Source organism: Pteropus medius, unplaced genomic scaffold, assembly GCF_902729225.1.
Source record: "Pteropus medius unplaced genomic scaffold, Ma_sr-lr_union100, whole genome shotgun sequence".
Taxonomy (NCBI): Eukaryota; Metazoa; Chordata; class Mammalia; order Chiroptera; family Pteropodidae; genus Pteropus; species Pteropus medius.
In genome coordinates, this window is record NW_024353788.1 from 727,779 (window position 1) to 745,428 (window position 17,650).

General features: G+C 42.2%; 2 protein-coding genes across 2 annotated transcripts; both read left to right on the forward strand.

The window, feature by feature from the left end:
• MUC22 (mucin 22) lies at positions 1-14,119 on the forward strand. Its single transcript, XM_039851203.1, is given in 9 exon segments — positions 1-129; positions 415-458; positions 460-695; positions 885-1,142; positions 1,346-1,488; positions 2,711-2,901; positions 3,001-3,395; positions 6,523-6,676; positions 14,113-14,119. Coding segments are annotated over 9 exon segments (1,557 nt in total).
• A 49-nt stretch (positions 14,120-14,168) lies between these two features.
• MUC21 (mucin 21, cell surface associated) lies at positions 14,169-17,376 on the forward strand. Its single transcript, XM_039851200.1, has 3 exons — positions 14,169-14,236; positions 15,921-16,723; positions 17,066-17,376. The coding sequence occupies exons 1-3, from the start codon at positions 14,173-14,175 to the stop codon at positions 17,243-17,245; spliced, it is 1,047 nt and encodes a 348-aa protein (XP_039707134.1). The 5' UTR covers positions 14,169-14,172; the 3' UTR covers positions 17,246-17,376.
• Positions 17,377-17,650: the final 274 nt, after the last annotated feature.

Consider the following 17,650-nt stretch of genomic DNA (forward strand, 5'->3'; position numbering starts at 1 on the left):
ATGGCCTTTACCTCAGCCTCAGAGACTACCACATCCTCTACCAAAACATCTGTATCCACCACAGTCACCACCACAATCTCTGAGACAATTATAGTCTCCACCAAAGCCTCTGTGAAAACTGCTGAGCAGGTGCCCTCACAGCCACCATAATGTCAACGGAGACAAACACATCTGCACCCACTACTGCCTCGAGCTCAGTCTTTGAGACTCCTACAGGCTCCTAGACAATGTCTGTTCCCATCCTGGCCTCACCACAGTCTGTGAAAGCACCACAACATCCACAGAACATCTGTGCCCACAGCAACCTCCACTTGGATCTCTAACTCTGCTTTGGGACCCACCATAGTCTCTGAGACCACCACATCCTCTGTAATAACAACTGTGTCCACAACAGCCTCCACCACTGACTCTAAGAACACAGCATTGCCAGAGACCACCATGGCCTCTATCACCAACTCAGACCACGAGAGCTGCGAATGCAGCCTCTGATACCACTACAGTGTCCACTGAAACCTCTGCAGGGTCTGTGCCCCACACAGCCACCACTATGCCCACCGAGACCATCACAGCCTCCTCTAGGGCCTCTGATAGCAGCACATCCTCCATGATAACATCTGTGCCCACCACCGTATTTACCAATGACACCACCATGAGCTCTGAGACCACCAGGGCTTCTATCACAGCCTCAGGGACCTGTGGGCACAGACACTGTAGAGTCTGTGCCCACCAAGGTTTCCACCTCAACCTCTGAGGCTGCTGTGCACTTCTCCACAGCTTCTAACAGTACCACATCTCTATCAAAACACCTTCTGAAACCAATACAGTGTACACTATGGCCTCTGAGACCACAGTAGGCTTTGACCTCTCCATGTCTTCCACCACAGACTATGAGACGCCTACTGCCCCCACAACAGTGTCTGTGCCCACAACAGCCTTGACCACAGTCTCTGAGAGGACTGCAGAGTCTTTGTCCACCACGCGCTCGGATACCACCAATGCTTCCACTGCAAGATCTGAGACCAGCATGGCCTACAGTCCAGCTTCTGAGGTCACTTCAGAGTCTGTTAGCAGCATGGTCTCCCCCACAGCCTCTGAGTCCACCATGCCATTCACAACAATATCTGTGACCACCACGGCCTCCCGTACAGGCTCTGATACCATCAAGTTCACCACAGCCTCCTCACCAACCTCTCAGCTCTCCATAGACTTTTCAACTTTTTCTGTGGCCGCTACAAACAACACCACAGTTTCTAAGACCCTTACTATCCCAATGGTCTCAACACAACCTCTAAGAACCCCACGGGCTCCTTCTCAGCATCTGTGCCCACCATATTCTCCTCCACAGCTTCTGGGGACACTGAGGCTTCCACCTCACCTTCTGGGCCCACCATAGCCCCGGAGGTCACCACAGCCTTCACTTTGACCTCATCACACCTCTTGGCCTCTACCTCCACCTCTGAGGCCACAGCGGTCTCCACCAATGTCCTTGTACCTCTCACAGACTCTTTCACCACCTTGGGATCCACCAAGGCCACTGACTTTTCTACTCAATCCATCACCAACATAGTTGTTTCAAGTAATACCTGCCACATCTCCTCTAAGCATGCACATTCAACTCCAGTGACAACCACCACCTTTTCACCCGTTTCTATCATTTATACTCCAGACTCTTGTCAACTCACCACACATTAGCTATAATTCATTCCCTCTTCTTCAGTTTTAATTATTTCTACTCTAGCCTTACCTCCTTTTGTTTAGTGTCCATTATTTCTTTCCCAATCAGAAACACTCCTTTGCAAATATCTCCCTACCATGAGTTAATGATAACCCATCACTTCCACCTACAGCAAACTCACCTCAACTCTGTTGACAGCCATTTCAGTTTGTCAGATACTCTCACTTCTGTGCCAAGTAGAATCAGCTCTATTTCACCTGTGACACCTGTGACACCACTGCATCTTCGATGTCTTGAGCCCTGGTCCAAGGATTGCAAACTACTTTTCGTGAGCTAAGTCTCACTTGTTATCTATTTTTCCAAATACAGTGTTGTTGGAACACAGTCACACCTATGCATTTGTGTCTATAGCCACTTTACAGTTATTTTGCACAGTTGTGACAGAGACCGTGTGACCCAAATAGCTTAGCAAATTTAATCTGACCCTTTACAAAAAAGTTTGCCAACCTTTGTTCTAGTCTTAGACCAAAATGATATTTTCCTACTCTGGCACTTGCTTTGAATAAAACCACCTCTGCACTTGCCATCAGCACTTGTGTTGGATATGATCTGTGCACTCGGTTCTGAGCCTCTCAGCTATTCCAGTGACTGACACCGTTCTTGTATCAGTGTAACCACTTCTGATCTAAAGACAAGCATTGCTGCGGAAGCCACCACCTCCACTGCCTCTGCTGTATTAGATCCTTTCACCTTGTTCTGAGTCCATGCTCTTTTGTCCCTGGGGCCAGCCTCCTCCACGTGGGTCAGGTTCTTCCAGATCTGTTCTGAGCACACTCACCTCGACTTTGTTAATCACCACGATTGTGTTAGATCATGTCACCTCTGCCCCCAGCCATGGCCACTGCCTCACCCATGAGCAAATCTGATTCAATCATCTCTTCCTCCAGACTCCCCTTCCACCCAGTGACTACATCACGAGAGTATCAGATCTTAGCACTTTTATCTATTCGGGTGACGACTTCTGAGATCGAATAGATCCTCTGCTTCTGCATGAATCATGGTCACACTTCTTTAATCTTCTGCCTCCACGATCACCAGCACTTCCAGTGGACATATTCTACCTCCTCTTCTCTAAGACACTCACCTCTATTCTGGGGACCATGGCCTCTGGTGAATCTCTTTCTACCATCCCCCCCACCACAATATCTCCCCCAACCATCACCGCCGTAAGTTTGTTAGATTTAACCTTTCTGCTCTAAATACACCTCTCTTCCCTTTAATTATTCCCCCTACAAATTCAGCATATTGTGTGACCTTTTTCCTAGGCACCAGGACCACTGGAAGCAGACCAACTTACTGCATCTCTATCACCACTGGAATGGAGTCCGTGAGCACTGCTACCAACAAAATTATCCCTGTGATGGCCCTGAATTCCTGTGGCCCAGCTCCATCCACTATGGGAACATCATCTACCGCCTCAGTCCCAGGTACCAGGACCACCAAGTAGGGATCTACCCTTCAACTGACCTTTCCTCCTGGAACCAGCACCACCTTAAAATAGCGCCAGTCCCCACGGGCACAACCATATATAGTGAGAGCCACATGCCAACAAATGTGAGTAAACCGAGTAAATATTTGCAGCCTTGGGCCATCACTCTCATCTCTCAGGCTGCAGTCATGGTCAGTGTTAGGCTGTTAGTGGGACTCAGTTTTCGCCTGTGAGTCACTGTGCGTGGAGATGAGGGAAACCCACCTAGAACATAGATCATGAGTGGGAATAGGCTAATGGGAAGAGGACCACTTGGATTTCAAGAATGAGAGCAATGTGTAGAGTCACACTTATTGTAGCCCATTACATAAGAGCAGCAGGATTGAAGCTATAGTCTCACAGCCAGATTTACAGTTTTGTTGCAACAAGGGAGACTGCACACCAGGGGAACGAAGGGGATTGTTACAAAACTAAGGAAAAGAGTCATCACGGTTATGGAAGTATGCCCAGTTTTGGTGAAAGTTAAATGAACCAGAGTTTTAGAAAGCTCAAAGCAAAGCTGGGCTATGTGCACAACAGTCAGTGGCAACTTAGACTGTGAAGTGGATCCAAGTTTTTTGGAAACAACAAAGTTGTTTGTATTCAGAAACTCCTTATCTGCCCCTGAGTTGGAAATCAAGGCTGCTTTTGTGTCAAAGTAACTTAGATTCTCCAGACAAAATTGGGATATTTCCTTCTTAGTGATGCAATTTAAAACACAAATTTGCAAATATTTCACTGGCTACATCACTAAAGTGAGTAAGTCGCTCAAAGAAGGGACTGTTATGATGCTTTCCAGCTGCAGTGTCCATTCCTGCTGCAGCATGTCCTTGGGGAAATGTTCTTTCCAGTGAACTTTGTAGCTGGCTCTGTCCCAGCTTCATTCCAGGTTGTCATCCCAACTAATGAATGGCAGGGTAGACTGTTACTTTCTCAGTATGAATTTTACTTTCTCACATAGTGTACAGATCATAAAGAAATGAGGACTTTCTGGACTTTACAAAATGGATTCCATGGGAGCCATGGCAAAAATGTCAACTTTCACGTAATGAATGTCCTTAGGGTATGACCGGACTGCCCTAAACCACAGACATCAGCCCCCATAAAGAAGAGCCGATAAGCTTAAGGATCCCACTTCATAAGGTCCATATAAGCTGAACATCTTAGACAGATGAAGCCTGATCTAATAGCATCACCAATGGATGTACTAGAGTCAAAGACTGACCTTCTGACCCACTGTATCCAATGGCTTGGGACTGATACACAGCTCTCTGCACTGCCAGACAATAGCTCACTTTGGAGACACTAAGGACTTTCATCCCTTCACTTTGTACGTAAGACTGTACTTCCCCTCTCTGTGCATTGTGTGTTAACCTGCGTGGGTACCTGATTGGTTTATCTGAGAAGGTTACACTCAATAAACCTGACATTGTGGAGACACAAATGAGTTCAAGGGTGTTACTTCAATAGCTGCTTTTCTTGCTCGCAACACATAGCATAATATAAAGACCACAGGAAGGAGAGAGACAGAAAATGTAAATGATAGATACAGCAAGAAGTAAAAAAGAAGGAGAGGAAAGGTGAAGTGGGGGCTCAAGAGAGAGTTAGTGTGTAGGTCTATGTGGTGTGAATAGAAGAGAGTCGAGAGGATAAGGGAAGGATATCTTTTATAAAGTAGCTAGAACAATAGCACTAGAAAAAGAATCTCTAGAAAGTGATGAATATTGGGCCCCCTCACTTCCATTATAAATGCTACCACATGCTACTTCTGAGGGCTCTCTTTCTCTCCTTTTATGATTTATACCTAAGTGAAAAAAAAAAAGAACTTTTCTAGGTACCTCTCAGCACAGCTCAAATAGGTGGAAATTTCAAAATATTTCACTAAATACTAAGGGTGGATAACAGGGAAATAGCCTTAGCAAGAACAGAGGCCACAGAAACGTTCACCCTGGTATAGGAGTGTCTTCTGATGCTCTGAGAGCTGACATGTTTTGAGGCCTAGAGTCCCCTACAGATCTCTGTGGTAGGTGTGACAGCCACATGCCAGTAGCCAACTGCACTTGTGCATTCCAGTCTCTGGTCTTAATCTTCTATTGCAATATATTTCTCTTGTTCTATTAAAATACATTTATATTTCCATTTTGGCTGTGTATATTCCTATAAGTGGTCTTCAACATTTCTAGGATGAGCCAGAGCAAATACACAATAAATAAATGAAAATTTGACATACCAGCCAACAAATGGTTGGCATAACTTACGATTAACTTATTTGAGTTTCTCATTTCAGATTTTCTGATCTTTTTCTATGGTGAGAATAAAATCAGACTCATCAGCCCTGAGGAAGCTTCTAAATGTTTAAAATAAAGGTATAATAATAACTAGTATTTTATTAACTGTTCACTAGGTTTGAGGTCCAGAGCCAAGAGTGTAAGAGAGCTGTCTCTCCCTAATTCTGTTTACTTTTGGGCCATGTACTCTTACTGACTAAGACACTGGAGGCAGAGACTGAAGTAACTTTCTGAAGGCCACAGGGCGAGGCAGTGGCAGAGCCAGGGCTCTAACCAAGTCAGCTTGACCAGAGAGCCCGTGTTCTTAGCAGAAGTGTTTATAGCTCATTCTCTAAGCTTTAGCTCTTTATGGGCCTTCTTTTATCTTTTTTCCCCCCTAAATTGAAGTATAACTTATAGGAAGTATATGAATCTTAAGTGTACAACTTGATTAATTTAAAATGTGCACACACCCATTTAACCACCACCCAGTTCAAACTATTGAACATTTCTATCATCTGAGTAATTTCCTTTGTGTCCCCTCCCTGTCAATACCTGCCCAACCCAAGGTAACTACTATTCTGACTTCTAATTTATGAACTTTTATTTATATTTATCAGTCCTCAAAGATAGGTTGGTATATTAATACAATGAAAGGCTCTCTATTTCTGGGACACTCTACTCCCTAGGTATTCCTATATAGATTTAGCCTTGTCTGGAAAGCTCAATGGCAAATAACCTCACCAATGTATCAAGCAATGATCACAGCATTCACAGAGAGAATATGTAAGTGCAATAACTAAGAAGGCTATTTCTCAGAGAACTGAATAAATAAATGAGAGGAAGAGAAACAGCACACCTACAAAAAAAAAAATGGATGAGAACAGAGAAAACAGAAAGTACTGGAAGGTGAAAATTTGTGATTTTTGACAATCCAAGAAGGTTTAATGATATGAAAGGAGAGGTTTAAATTCAAAAAATTTCTCCCCTATTTTAGAAGGGCTTTTCTTTTCCTCTGATAAATAGAGGCATTTATAACCTCATGGCCACAGCCTTGGCTTTGTCTGGACTGGGTTCTGAAATGTTCCACACTCTGGAAAATGAACTGGTTCATGGAAGAGCACATGGTTTTGGACGCAGAGTAGGCCATGAGTTGAGCCACAGCCACTGATATGGTTATGGCATGAGTCATGGTGAGAGTCATGGGCATGAATCACGGATAGCCACCGAGGAAGCTATGGAGGAGGGGGAATATGGACATAAACTGGATAATAGAGGATGCTATTGAAAAGAAAACATTGGGGGTGGGGAGGGTCATGGGGGATAAGGCAGTGACCATAAAATCAGTCTGGACAGGCCTCCAGTATGTCTTCAGGGAATTGGCCATACAGATGGTCATGAGCAAGGTCAAGAAAAGAGCCAGAGAAAAGATTATTGAAAGTCTGACCAACAAATTAGCCAGAAAAACAGAGAATGGTTCTGGAGGAGACCTGCAGCCTCAGCAGGTTTAGTTATGAGCTCAAGTAAAAACATTCCCTGAGCTTAAGCATAGCTCAAAACTTCTTAGGAGGTTACAGTGACCAACCTCAGAACAATTTCTTTATCTTTTGGCTTTGGATTTCTTTTTTGTTTCCTCAGGGTGTAATGTGACCAGTAAGAAGAAGCATGATATTCTTATAGGTTAAAAAAGAAAAACCTCATAGTATTTCTGATAGCAAGATGACTTGTTTGTTTATGTGTCTGGGCATTCCTTTCTTTCCTTTTTTCCTTTGTTACTGATTGCTTACTATGTGCTAAGCATTGTACTAGGTGACTTTAAATGCACTACCATTTGATGATTTTGAAATTTATAATCTCAAAACAATCTTTTGATAACTTCTACTTCTCTGGCAAGAGAATGGACAAGATACATTAACAACTCATCTCAGTGAAAGCAACAAAAATCGCTGGATAAAATATTGAAAACTATCTTTGTAATTATATAAATTAGCTGGGCAGATAGTAGGTAATATTTAGATATATAACCAAGAGAAGACGGGGACTCAGAGGTTGAAAGAGAGCTCTGAACCAGCTTTCACACTGAAGGCATTAGCAAAATCTGGTGAACTTCAACTTGTCTTCTCACAGCTTCTTAGCATGAAGATACAGGAGGTAAAGTCCAACACAGGGGGAGAGTTTAATAGGAAACCCTAAATAAAGCTGTGATCTAACAGGGTTAAAGCTTAAGTGTATGATTAAACTAGAACAAAACTACATTGCCTATCATGCACATTTGGGACTGAGAAAAATATCTATTTCTAAACTTGACATGGAGTGGAGAGGGTGAAAAATCTCCCTTGAGAATTTGTAAATTGGATGATCATCTTCATTTTTTTTTAAAAGTCAGAGTAAGGCAAACTTGTTGAATCATTTTGTAATGAGAGCAAAAATAAAAAACACACTCACAGAGAGCATAAAAGTATTTCTTAAAAAGGGAAAAATGACAATCCTTTCTTTGCTTAAACAGTCTTTGCTTAAATCAGCAGTTAAAAGGACAAAAACAATAGAAAAGGTTAAAAACACCGTTAATTTTAAGACTTCCACAGGAAAAAAAGACTTAACGTCTATCCTCTGGATTCTGAGAAGAAAGGCATTCACACCAGAGACATCTCCTTCATTGAAAGAAGATATTACATCAAGGATTATCTTAGCAAAAATTGTCAGTTGATATTTCAGGCGTCCCAGCTGTGGAAATGGCTTTTGTGGCTGGTTGAGGGGCCGATTCCAAAAAACAGTGGGAGTTCTCCCTCTAATTTATCAGGCTTTAATCCTGACCGTGGAGCTGGTTGATGAAAGGTACACGGTAGGAATTCTGCAAGTTCTTGTTAGCAACATGAGCTTCACTGATCTGATGTCCATTCTTTTCTTTTTAAATTGAGGTACAATGGACATATTATATTAGTTTAGGTGTACAACATAACAATTTGATATTTGTATACACTGTGAAATGACCACTACAGTAAGTCTAGTTAACATCTGTCTAGGTTTGGAGCTTCAACTCATACAAACTGGATATTAGGAAAACCATCTTAGATCTACTCAGTGCCCTCTAGATCTCCTTCATCTTTGGGAAGAATTTTCTCCCTAATGCTTTGTCTCTGCCAAATCTATGTGATAAGTAAGGAGAAAATCACTGGAATGTGCTACAAATTAAAATCTCAAAATGCCCTTAGAATCTATATATTTATGTTTTTCTCTTTGTTTTTCCTTTGCCCTTTATTAGCAAATGCTTATTATGTGCCAAACACTGTGCTGGTGCCTTTAAATACACCATCATTTATTTCTCAAAACAATCCAATGAGAACTTAAATTTCTGGCTTTATAATGAGCTAGGAATCTTGACTTAAAATATCCTGAAAAACTTAAAATGGTGGACTGAAAAATCTTCTTAGATGAATCAGTGAGTCAGCAGGAAAGTAAGGAATGCTAAAATTAAAGACTAAGTTAAGGCAGGAACCCAAGGAGGTAAGGGAAGTACTGAAGCCAACTTTTGCCAAACCCAGTGAACTTAAGCTTTAATAGCACAGCCTCAGTAGGACCAGCCAAGGTGGGAACTCTAGGAGAGGACCCTCACATTAATCTGAAACCTTTAGAGAGAGTATAAACTAAAAATAAACCCAACCCTCCCTAAGGAAATGCAAGTAAAATTGCCTTTAAACTTGATGCAAGGAAAGGAAGAAGAGGGGGAATTATCTCTTGAGAAATAGCTTGTAACTACAACACTACTTTACATGGTTTTCAGGCCCAAATCATGAGTAATTCAAAAGACCTCAAGCCTACCATTTATGCAAAGTATCTTTTTACCAGCTTTATTGAAATAAAATAGACAATTAGATGCTTGTATTTATATTGTACAATTCAATGAGTAAAAAGAATTATACTTGGCATACAGTAATATATTAGTTTCAGTTGTACAGCATAGTGATTAGAGATCTATATAACTCACAAAGCAGTCACCCCACTATAACAGGCACTCATTTTCCCCCTTACATATTTATTACAACATTGTTAACTATTTTCCTTATGCTACACATTTTTTCTCCACGTCTATTTTGTAACTACCCATTTGTAATTCTTAATTCCTTTGCCCTTTTTCACCATCCCACCCACCACTCCTCCCCTTTAGTAGTCCTCAAAATATTCTCTGTATCTATAAGTTTGTTTCTGTTGTTGTTGTTATTGTTGTTTATTTGTTCTTTAGATTCCACATGTATGTGAAATTATACGATATTTGTCTTTCTCTGCCTGACTTACTCCACTCAGCACAATACCCTCTAGGTCCATCAAGGCAATATCTTTTTCCATCCCCTTCCTTTCAGTTTATGAAGTGAGTCTCTTGTAGGAAAACTATGTAGGGGTCTTGTTTTCTTATCCATTCAGCCATCCTCTCTCTTGATTGGAGCACTTAATTCTTTTCCATGTGAGGTACATGTTAATAGAAATGTAGTTATTACTATTACTATTCTTTATTCATGGTATATATATATATATATATATATATACATAATTTTCTTCTTAAAGAAGTCTCTCCAACATTTCCTGTAATACTGGCTTGGTAATGATAAATTCCTTTAGCTTATTTATGTCTGGGAAGCTCTTTATCTGTCCTTCAACTCTAAATGATAGCTTTGCTGTATAAAGTATTCTTGGTTGTAGATCCTGGGTTTTTATCACGTTGAATATTTTGTGCCAAGCCCTTCTGTGCTGCATAGTTTCTTTTGAGAAATCAGCTGCCAGTCTTATGGGTGCTCTTGTGTAGGTAGCTAACAGCTTTTCTCTTGATGCTTTTAAGATTCTCTCTTTGTATTTAACTTTTGGCATTTTAATTATGATGTGTCTTGGTGTGGGCCTCTTTAGGTTCATCTTTATGGAGGTCTCTCTGTATGTCTATTTCCTTCACCAGATGAGGGAAGTTTTCCACTATTATTTCTCCAAATAGCTTTTCCACTTCTTGTTCTTCCTCTTCAGGTATTCCTATGATGTGGATATTTTTACATTTAATAGTGTCCCATAGGCTTACTAAATTATTATTATAGTCTTGGCGTCTTTTTTCTTGTCATTCTGACTGAGTATCCTTGGCTTCTCAATCCTCTATATTGGTGGTTCGATCCTCTTCTTATGTACTCTGTTGATTTCCTTTAATATACTCTTCATCCCAGATAATGTGTTCTTCATTTCTGAGTGGTTCCTTTTATAATTTCCATTTCTATTTTTATGTTTATTATATCTTTGTTAAAGTTCTCACTGATTTCATCTACATTTCCCCTAAGTTCATTGAGCCTCTTTATAACCAGTGTTTTGAACTCTGCATCTGTTAGATTGCTTGACTCCATTATTCCTGGATCTCTGTTCTGATCTCTCTTATGGTTTCTGTTTCTTTTTCTTCCCATTTTGGCTGCCTTTCTGTGTCTGTTTCTATGTACTAAGCAAAGCTCCTAAGTTTCCCAGTCTTTGTGTAGTAGGCGTCTACTGGCAAGTCCTGAGAAGGGTTCAGCTGCAGGCCAACTTTAGCCCAAACCTGTGCCCCTCTGGGGCCACCTGTTAAGATTCAACAAGCAATACACAGATGCTGTGGTTTTAGTTGCCTCAAGAGGCCGCGCAGACACAGTGGTCAGTTGCCACCAGTGTGAGTCTTAGCACTGCTCAGCAAGGAGCACCAGACTCACTGAGGGCACTCCTGGATGTGTTTTGGGTGGGGCTGTGAGTTGGGGGAGGTGGAATTTCATGGAATCCTCTGGGCGGAGTGACCTCTGTTATACAGTTTGATGATGTCTCAGCTATGGCGGCTCTGCAGCTGCACACTGGGAGTGGGGAGGGATCAACAGAGGAACGATGGATACCACCAGCACTTCTGCCAGGGAGAAGCCTCACCTCTGGCCCTTGCTCCAACAATTCAATCTTCCCCTGTAAGTCCCTGGTGCTCCCTCCATGCAGCTGACCCAGCGCTGGTGCCCAGAGTGAGCAGGTCCATCACCATGAAAGTCCACTTGCAGTCATGGCCCCTTTAAGAGGCGTCTGCAGCTGCTGGCTTCCATGCTGCAGCCTCTGTCCCACTCAGCTGCTCGGACCAAACAGCCTCACCTCTTTGCCCCCTCCTACCTTCTACCATTGCTGGGTGAGTTCTTATTTCTCTCCCTAGTTGTAGTGCTTCTGTTAATCTAGATCCCAGGTGACTCTGCTTGTTGTTTGCTCCATGTTTCTGTCACAACTTTGATTTGGTTGACAGAGAGATGAACAAAGTCTCTATTATCTATGCCATTTATTTCTGTCTTCAAACCTATCATTTAATTTAAAAGAATCCTCCATTGGTAATGCCTCCATATGCTTGGCCAAAATATGCAAGTTCAAGGAACTTCTACAGATAACATTACAAGAAAAATAAATTTGTAGTCATAAATCTCAATCACAAATGAAAACAGACACCAGGAGTGAAAGCCAGCAAGAAACAAAACAAAACGAAATGAAACGAAACAAAACAAAACAAAACAAAACAAAATAGCAGGATCAGATCCACAAAAGCTATAGGTATTGGAATAATTAAATACAGAATATAATCCAAGTGGGTTTGTATATGTATCATAGCTTTATGGTAGTCTGCTAATACCATTCTCCATCTTTAACAATAGAATTTTCAGATTTTAGTTGTGCACATATCCACCCATCTAGAGAGTATATTTCTCAGTCTCTTTTGAAACTTACTGTAGCCATGTGACCTTGTTCTGTCTTATGGCATGTAAGTAGACAATAATTTCTCATTAAGTGAAAAAATAAGATGGAATTAAAATACTTGATAACATTAGGGTATGAGTTGGGAGATGGGTAATAAGGATTAAAGTTTTCCAAGGTCCTTGTACTGTTTCGAAGAAGAGTAAAAATATTAATTACATTTAGACTCTGATAAATTAAACATGCATGTAACAATTTTTTTTTTTTTTTTTTTTAGGATGGCCTCTAAAAGGTAAGATCTGGACTTGAATTCAGGACCTCTGCCTCCACACAGTTCTAGAGAGGAGAGAGAAGGTTTCTTTCTTAGAGTTCTATTGGCTTTTCAGCCACAGAATAAGATTGTTAGGAGTCCAGGACCCAACCAGTCACTAACCCCTTATGCTCAGCCTCAGGGACTGTCCAACACAGCCACTAGGGAGATTTGTGCCTTAGTCTTTCCCAACATACCCTGTACCTTCCTGACTCTCAGACTCACTTATTTCAAACTCCTTCATGTCTCTAGCCCCCTCCTGCCTGCCAGCTTCTTTCTAATAGGTCTAATAGGTTGGGAATGCTCACTCACCTAAAAATAAACTATCTGAAATGTCACCTCTTTCATGAAACTTCTCCTCATTGACGGGAATGAAGACAGCTGACTACTGTCACACACACTATGTATAGAACTCCCATCAATACCACCCCTCTTGCCCTGGACACAAGATGCCTTCACCATGAACTCCCCAACTCTTCCACTCATTTAGGTTTGTCCAGTCATGCTCATTTATCTGACTGTGTATCTTTTCTGCTGCTACATCCATGTCCAGACACACCGCGAAGCTCCTGGAGTACTTGGACTATAGATCTCTATTCTCCAACAGTCTTGAAGTCTCCTGATATAGTGCCCGAGGTGCACTCTACTGAGACATACTTCATTGAGGCTTATGAAAAGGAACGTCTATAGGATCCCAGGGTGGAAAAGGAACATCTATAGGATTCCAGGGCAGAAAAGCTCTTAAAAAGCTCTTATAAATTCCTCTGAAAACAAGCAATCGGGAAATTGAGGGTCATAAGGGGGCCCTATGCCACCCCTGCATCTTCTGAGTCTGCCATGTGGCTTATTTATGCATGTTCAACACTCTCCCCATGCTCTCAGTCCCCATGCCTGAGAGACCTCAAGGATGGCTTCATTAATCCCTAGATCTCTCTTCTCCTGTTCATTCAGTGTTCATTGTTGAATGTCTACAGCATACACAGCAGTGCTCCATTTGTTTTCTGTTTATAAGCCAGAAGCCTTCATCCCTAGTTACTGCTCTTTTTTGAGTCTCATATTTCTGTTTGCTTTAGAGATGTGGGGTCCTGCCCCTCAGCTCAGTCCATTAGGGCTTCTTCCTTGCTAAGCCAGGTACACAAGATTTCCTGACCAGGAAATAGAGTCTTAAAGTAGAACAGGTTTTTGGCCCCATCCCTGCCTCAGAGGGTGGGTCCTTTCCACTCTGACAACCTTGATCTTCTTATCCCATTCTACTTCCTGCTGTAACCCAGCCCAGTGCCCTGTCTAGTGTGATCATGTCATTCTCCTTTTTCACCTTCCTCTTGACCCCTAAACTATTTCTTCCCAGGCTCAGTATTGTTTTGTTAGCTGCTCACAGTTGATAGAAGAACAAGTCAACTTCCCAACTCCTCCCCAACCCATATGAAGGTATAAAGGCCCCTGCAGTTTTTGCACAATAAAGAAAGAGGCAACGACATCACACGGAAGAAGCTTAAGAAACCCAGCATTCTAGTCTCTTAACGCCCCCAAGAACACATATTTGGGAGACCCAAGCTCCTGGAGGTCTAGCCTTTTATCTCTTCCCTTGAACTCTCCTTTCTCAGGAATACTGCTCTTTGCCTTCTAGGTCTTGATCACATCTGGGATCCAGGCATCTTGCTTTCCAACCACCGAGAGGCAGATCGAGATGCATAAAGAAAACATTCCTGTTAAGTATTGGTTACTATTGCATCTCCTACTTTCAGAATATGGTGAGTGATTTTCTTTAAAAGTGGGTGGTCTGAGAACCTCTGAGGGATTTTGGTGGTGGTGACCACTACTAGGCTAGCTCTGGTTCTCCTCCATGCAGTGAGGACTATCATTTTACTCCAATCACTTCAGTCTAATAATGTATCACCAGGGAGGCAGTCAGAGCACAGTGGTTAAAACTGTGGATTCTGGTCTCAGATTGCCTGCATATGAATTATGGCTCCTCCATCTTTTACCTGTGTACTTTGAGTGAGTTGTTTAACTTCTCTGTGCCTCAGTTTCTGCATGTATAAAATGGTAATAACCTGTGTGATATGGCTGGGGGTTAAATATTAAGAATAAGAAGTTGACTATTTTAAAAAATATCACTCATCTATATTCTACAAACTCTCCTGTTCCTAATATTAATTCTGCATCAGCCTAAGTTAACCTCAGACAGAGGAGAATAGGATTCAAGAGTCAAAACTGACTCTCACCCTGTATTCACACCCCTGGCACTCAAACACTCCCTGGGCCAACTCCTACTGAACAACTGGAAGGCAGGACTTCTTAGAGAATTTATTATTTTGGATCAAAATTAGCCCTCTTATAATTTTGATTCCTCTATTCTGTTCTTAAAAACTTCTCTGATCAAATCCACTATCTCTTTCACATGTCACCCCTACTTTTGGTCATTTTACTCATGATTCTGATCTTAATCCTAATTTGTACCTTATGCAGAATTTGGGGACCTTCCCAAAATAGAGTTACCCTCAATCCTCTGTTAGTTCAAATAAGACTGAGAAAAAAATACACATGTGCAGAGCAAAGTGATAGGCACCCATGTCCCAAATAGTAGTAAAATGGGCCACAATGAGATAAATACAGGCTCTGGGAATCCTGAGTGTCTTTGTCCTTTAGGGTAGTGAGGGGCAAAAAATAGGCATAACCTTAACTCCAGCTGAGCCTCCAAGAAGGTTGAAAGACTTTCCTATACATGTAGATATTGATTTATAGCCCTTAATACTGGGAGATCTTATACATTTAAGCTACATATAACTTGTTCTTCTCCAGCCTCTGCCATAGTAATCAGGAGCCCCTGGAACTTTAATGCATATAAAATCATTAGCCCCTTTAGAAGAGGCAACTATCTGGGTCCGATCTCAAACTCTGACTTGCTTAATCTGAAGTGGTTTGAGTAGGAAACTTTATTTTCAACAAGCTCTCCAGATAATCCTAGTGTGAGTATTTTCTGAATAACACTCTGAGAAATATTTTCCAAGAAGGGAGTAATACTACTTTAAGAATGAATTAATCAATGTATACTAATTTCACCTGGGTCCTACAATTCCTTTATGATACTTTTAATCTTGTATAGCAGATTTTGGAATAAGCTTACTGCCAGTGAAAACAGGTCATAGAAACCTGGTATTCAGGTTGGGTGGGGAGGGCGACTGAACATGGTAGCTGAAAGTGAAGATTCAATAGCCTGTGTTCAAAATCCTGTTCCATGACTTACCAGCTGTATAAATTTGGGCTAGACTCCATTTCTAAGCCTCAATTTCTTTATCTTAAGCGATAATAATAGTATCTATTTCATAGGCCTGTAGTGAGTATTAAACTATCTACGTAATGAATTTAACCAAGTGTTGAGCAGAAAGTGTATATGCTCAACATATATTTGTCATTATTTATCATTATCATCAGGCATAACCTCTGGTGATAGTAGCACATCTGTCAACACCAGCTCTAATGTGGCCTCCAGTGGGGCTAGTACAGCCTCCAACATTGGATCCAGCATAACCTCTGGTGGGACCAGTGCAGCCTCCAGTACTGCATCCAGCGTGACCCTCAGTGGGTCCAGCACAGCCTTTAGTACTGGATTCAGCACATCATCCAATGAGACTAGCACAGTCTCAAACATTGGATCCAGTGTGAGCCCCAGTGAAACCAGCACAACCTCCAGTACGGGATCCAGTGTAACCCCCAATGGGACCAGCACACCTGCCAATCCTGGTTCTAGCACAATACCCAGTGGAACCAGCATAACCTCCAGTATTGGATTCAGTATGACCTCCAGTAGGACCAGTACATCTGCCAACACTGACTCCATAACTCACAGTGGGGCCAGTACAATCCCCAACACTGGCTCCAGCATGACTTTTAGTGAGACCCGCACAACCTCCAATACTGGATCCAGTGCGACCCTCAGTGGAATCAGCACAGCCTCCAGTACTGGATCTAGCACAGCTGCCAACACTGGATCCAGCATGACTTCCAGTGGGACCAGCACAGCTGCCAACACTGGATCCAGTACAACCATAGGAGGCTTGGGCACACCTTCTTCACCTGGAATGCACACTACTTTCAATAGAATTAGCACAAGTGCTGCTGCTTCAGAGAATAAAGTGAAGCCCAGTGGGTCTCTGAAGCCATGGGAAATCTTCCTCATTACTCTAGTCTCAGCTGTAGTGGCTGTGGGATTCTTTGCTGGGCTCTTCTTCTGTGTGGTAAGTGCCTAATATGTAGAGAAGTGCCTGGGAGAGGGAGTAGCAGGAACATAAGGAAATGGGGTATGAATAGTAGGGGAACCTAGTTGAGTAGGGAGGAAAGAAAGATCAGGAGAAAGTTACTAAAGAGAAATAGCAAACTAGAACCACAGGAGCCAATCAATGTGCAGAGGAAACCATTGCCTTGAGGGAAAAGGGGGGCCAAACGAAGGAATAAAGGCTGATGAAAGGAGTACTAGGTGACCAATGGTTTGAAGGGAGAGAAGGTTCCAGAAGAAGTCCATGGTGAAGATTTGGGAGAGGGGGATATAATTCTGAAACTATTCACCCTTCTTTTTCTAGAGAAACTCCCTGTCCCTGGGAGATGTCTTTGACACAGGTGTCTACCACCCCCACGGCCTCCACCTTAGCCCGGGCCCTGGAGGGAATCATGGAGTTCACCACAGGCCTCAGTGGGGCCCTAACTGGTTCTGGAGGAGAACAGTATCTTCCACAGTCATGGAGATGAGAGGGAGACCTTAAGCAGCTGCTGAAGCCAGAGTGCCAAATTCTTCATGGAGGAAGCTGACCTCGGAGACTGGAGTTCTAAATGTCCTCTCATTCATCTGCAAGATTCCTCTCCTAACTTTGGGTCTGTGACAGCCTTTAAGAAGATACTTCCTCCCTCTCTCTTGCTTTTACTGGACATTGGAAAGAGGAATCTCTATTGGTCATTTAGCTAAGAAATAAACGCATCGAAAAAATATGCACATGAGTGGGTGTTTACAACGCTGTGTTGAATTTCCCAGTTATATGAGAGAACCTCTATGCTGAAATCCACCTGGCGATAAAAACATTCACAGTAAAATCTAGAGACTTCATTCATATATGTCCCTATTTTCTAATTCCTCTTGTCCCAAGCAGGACCCCAGTATCCCCAAGACTCAC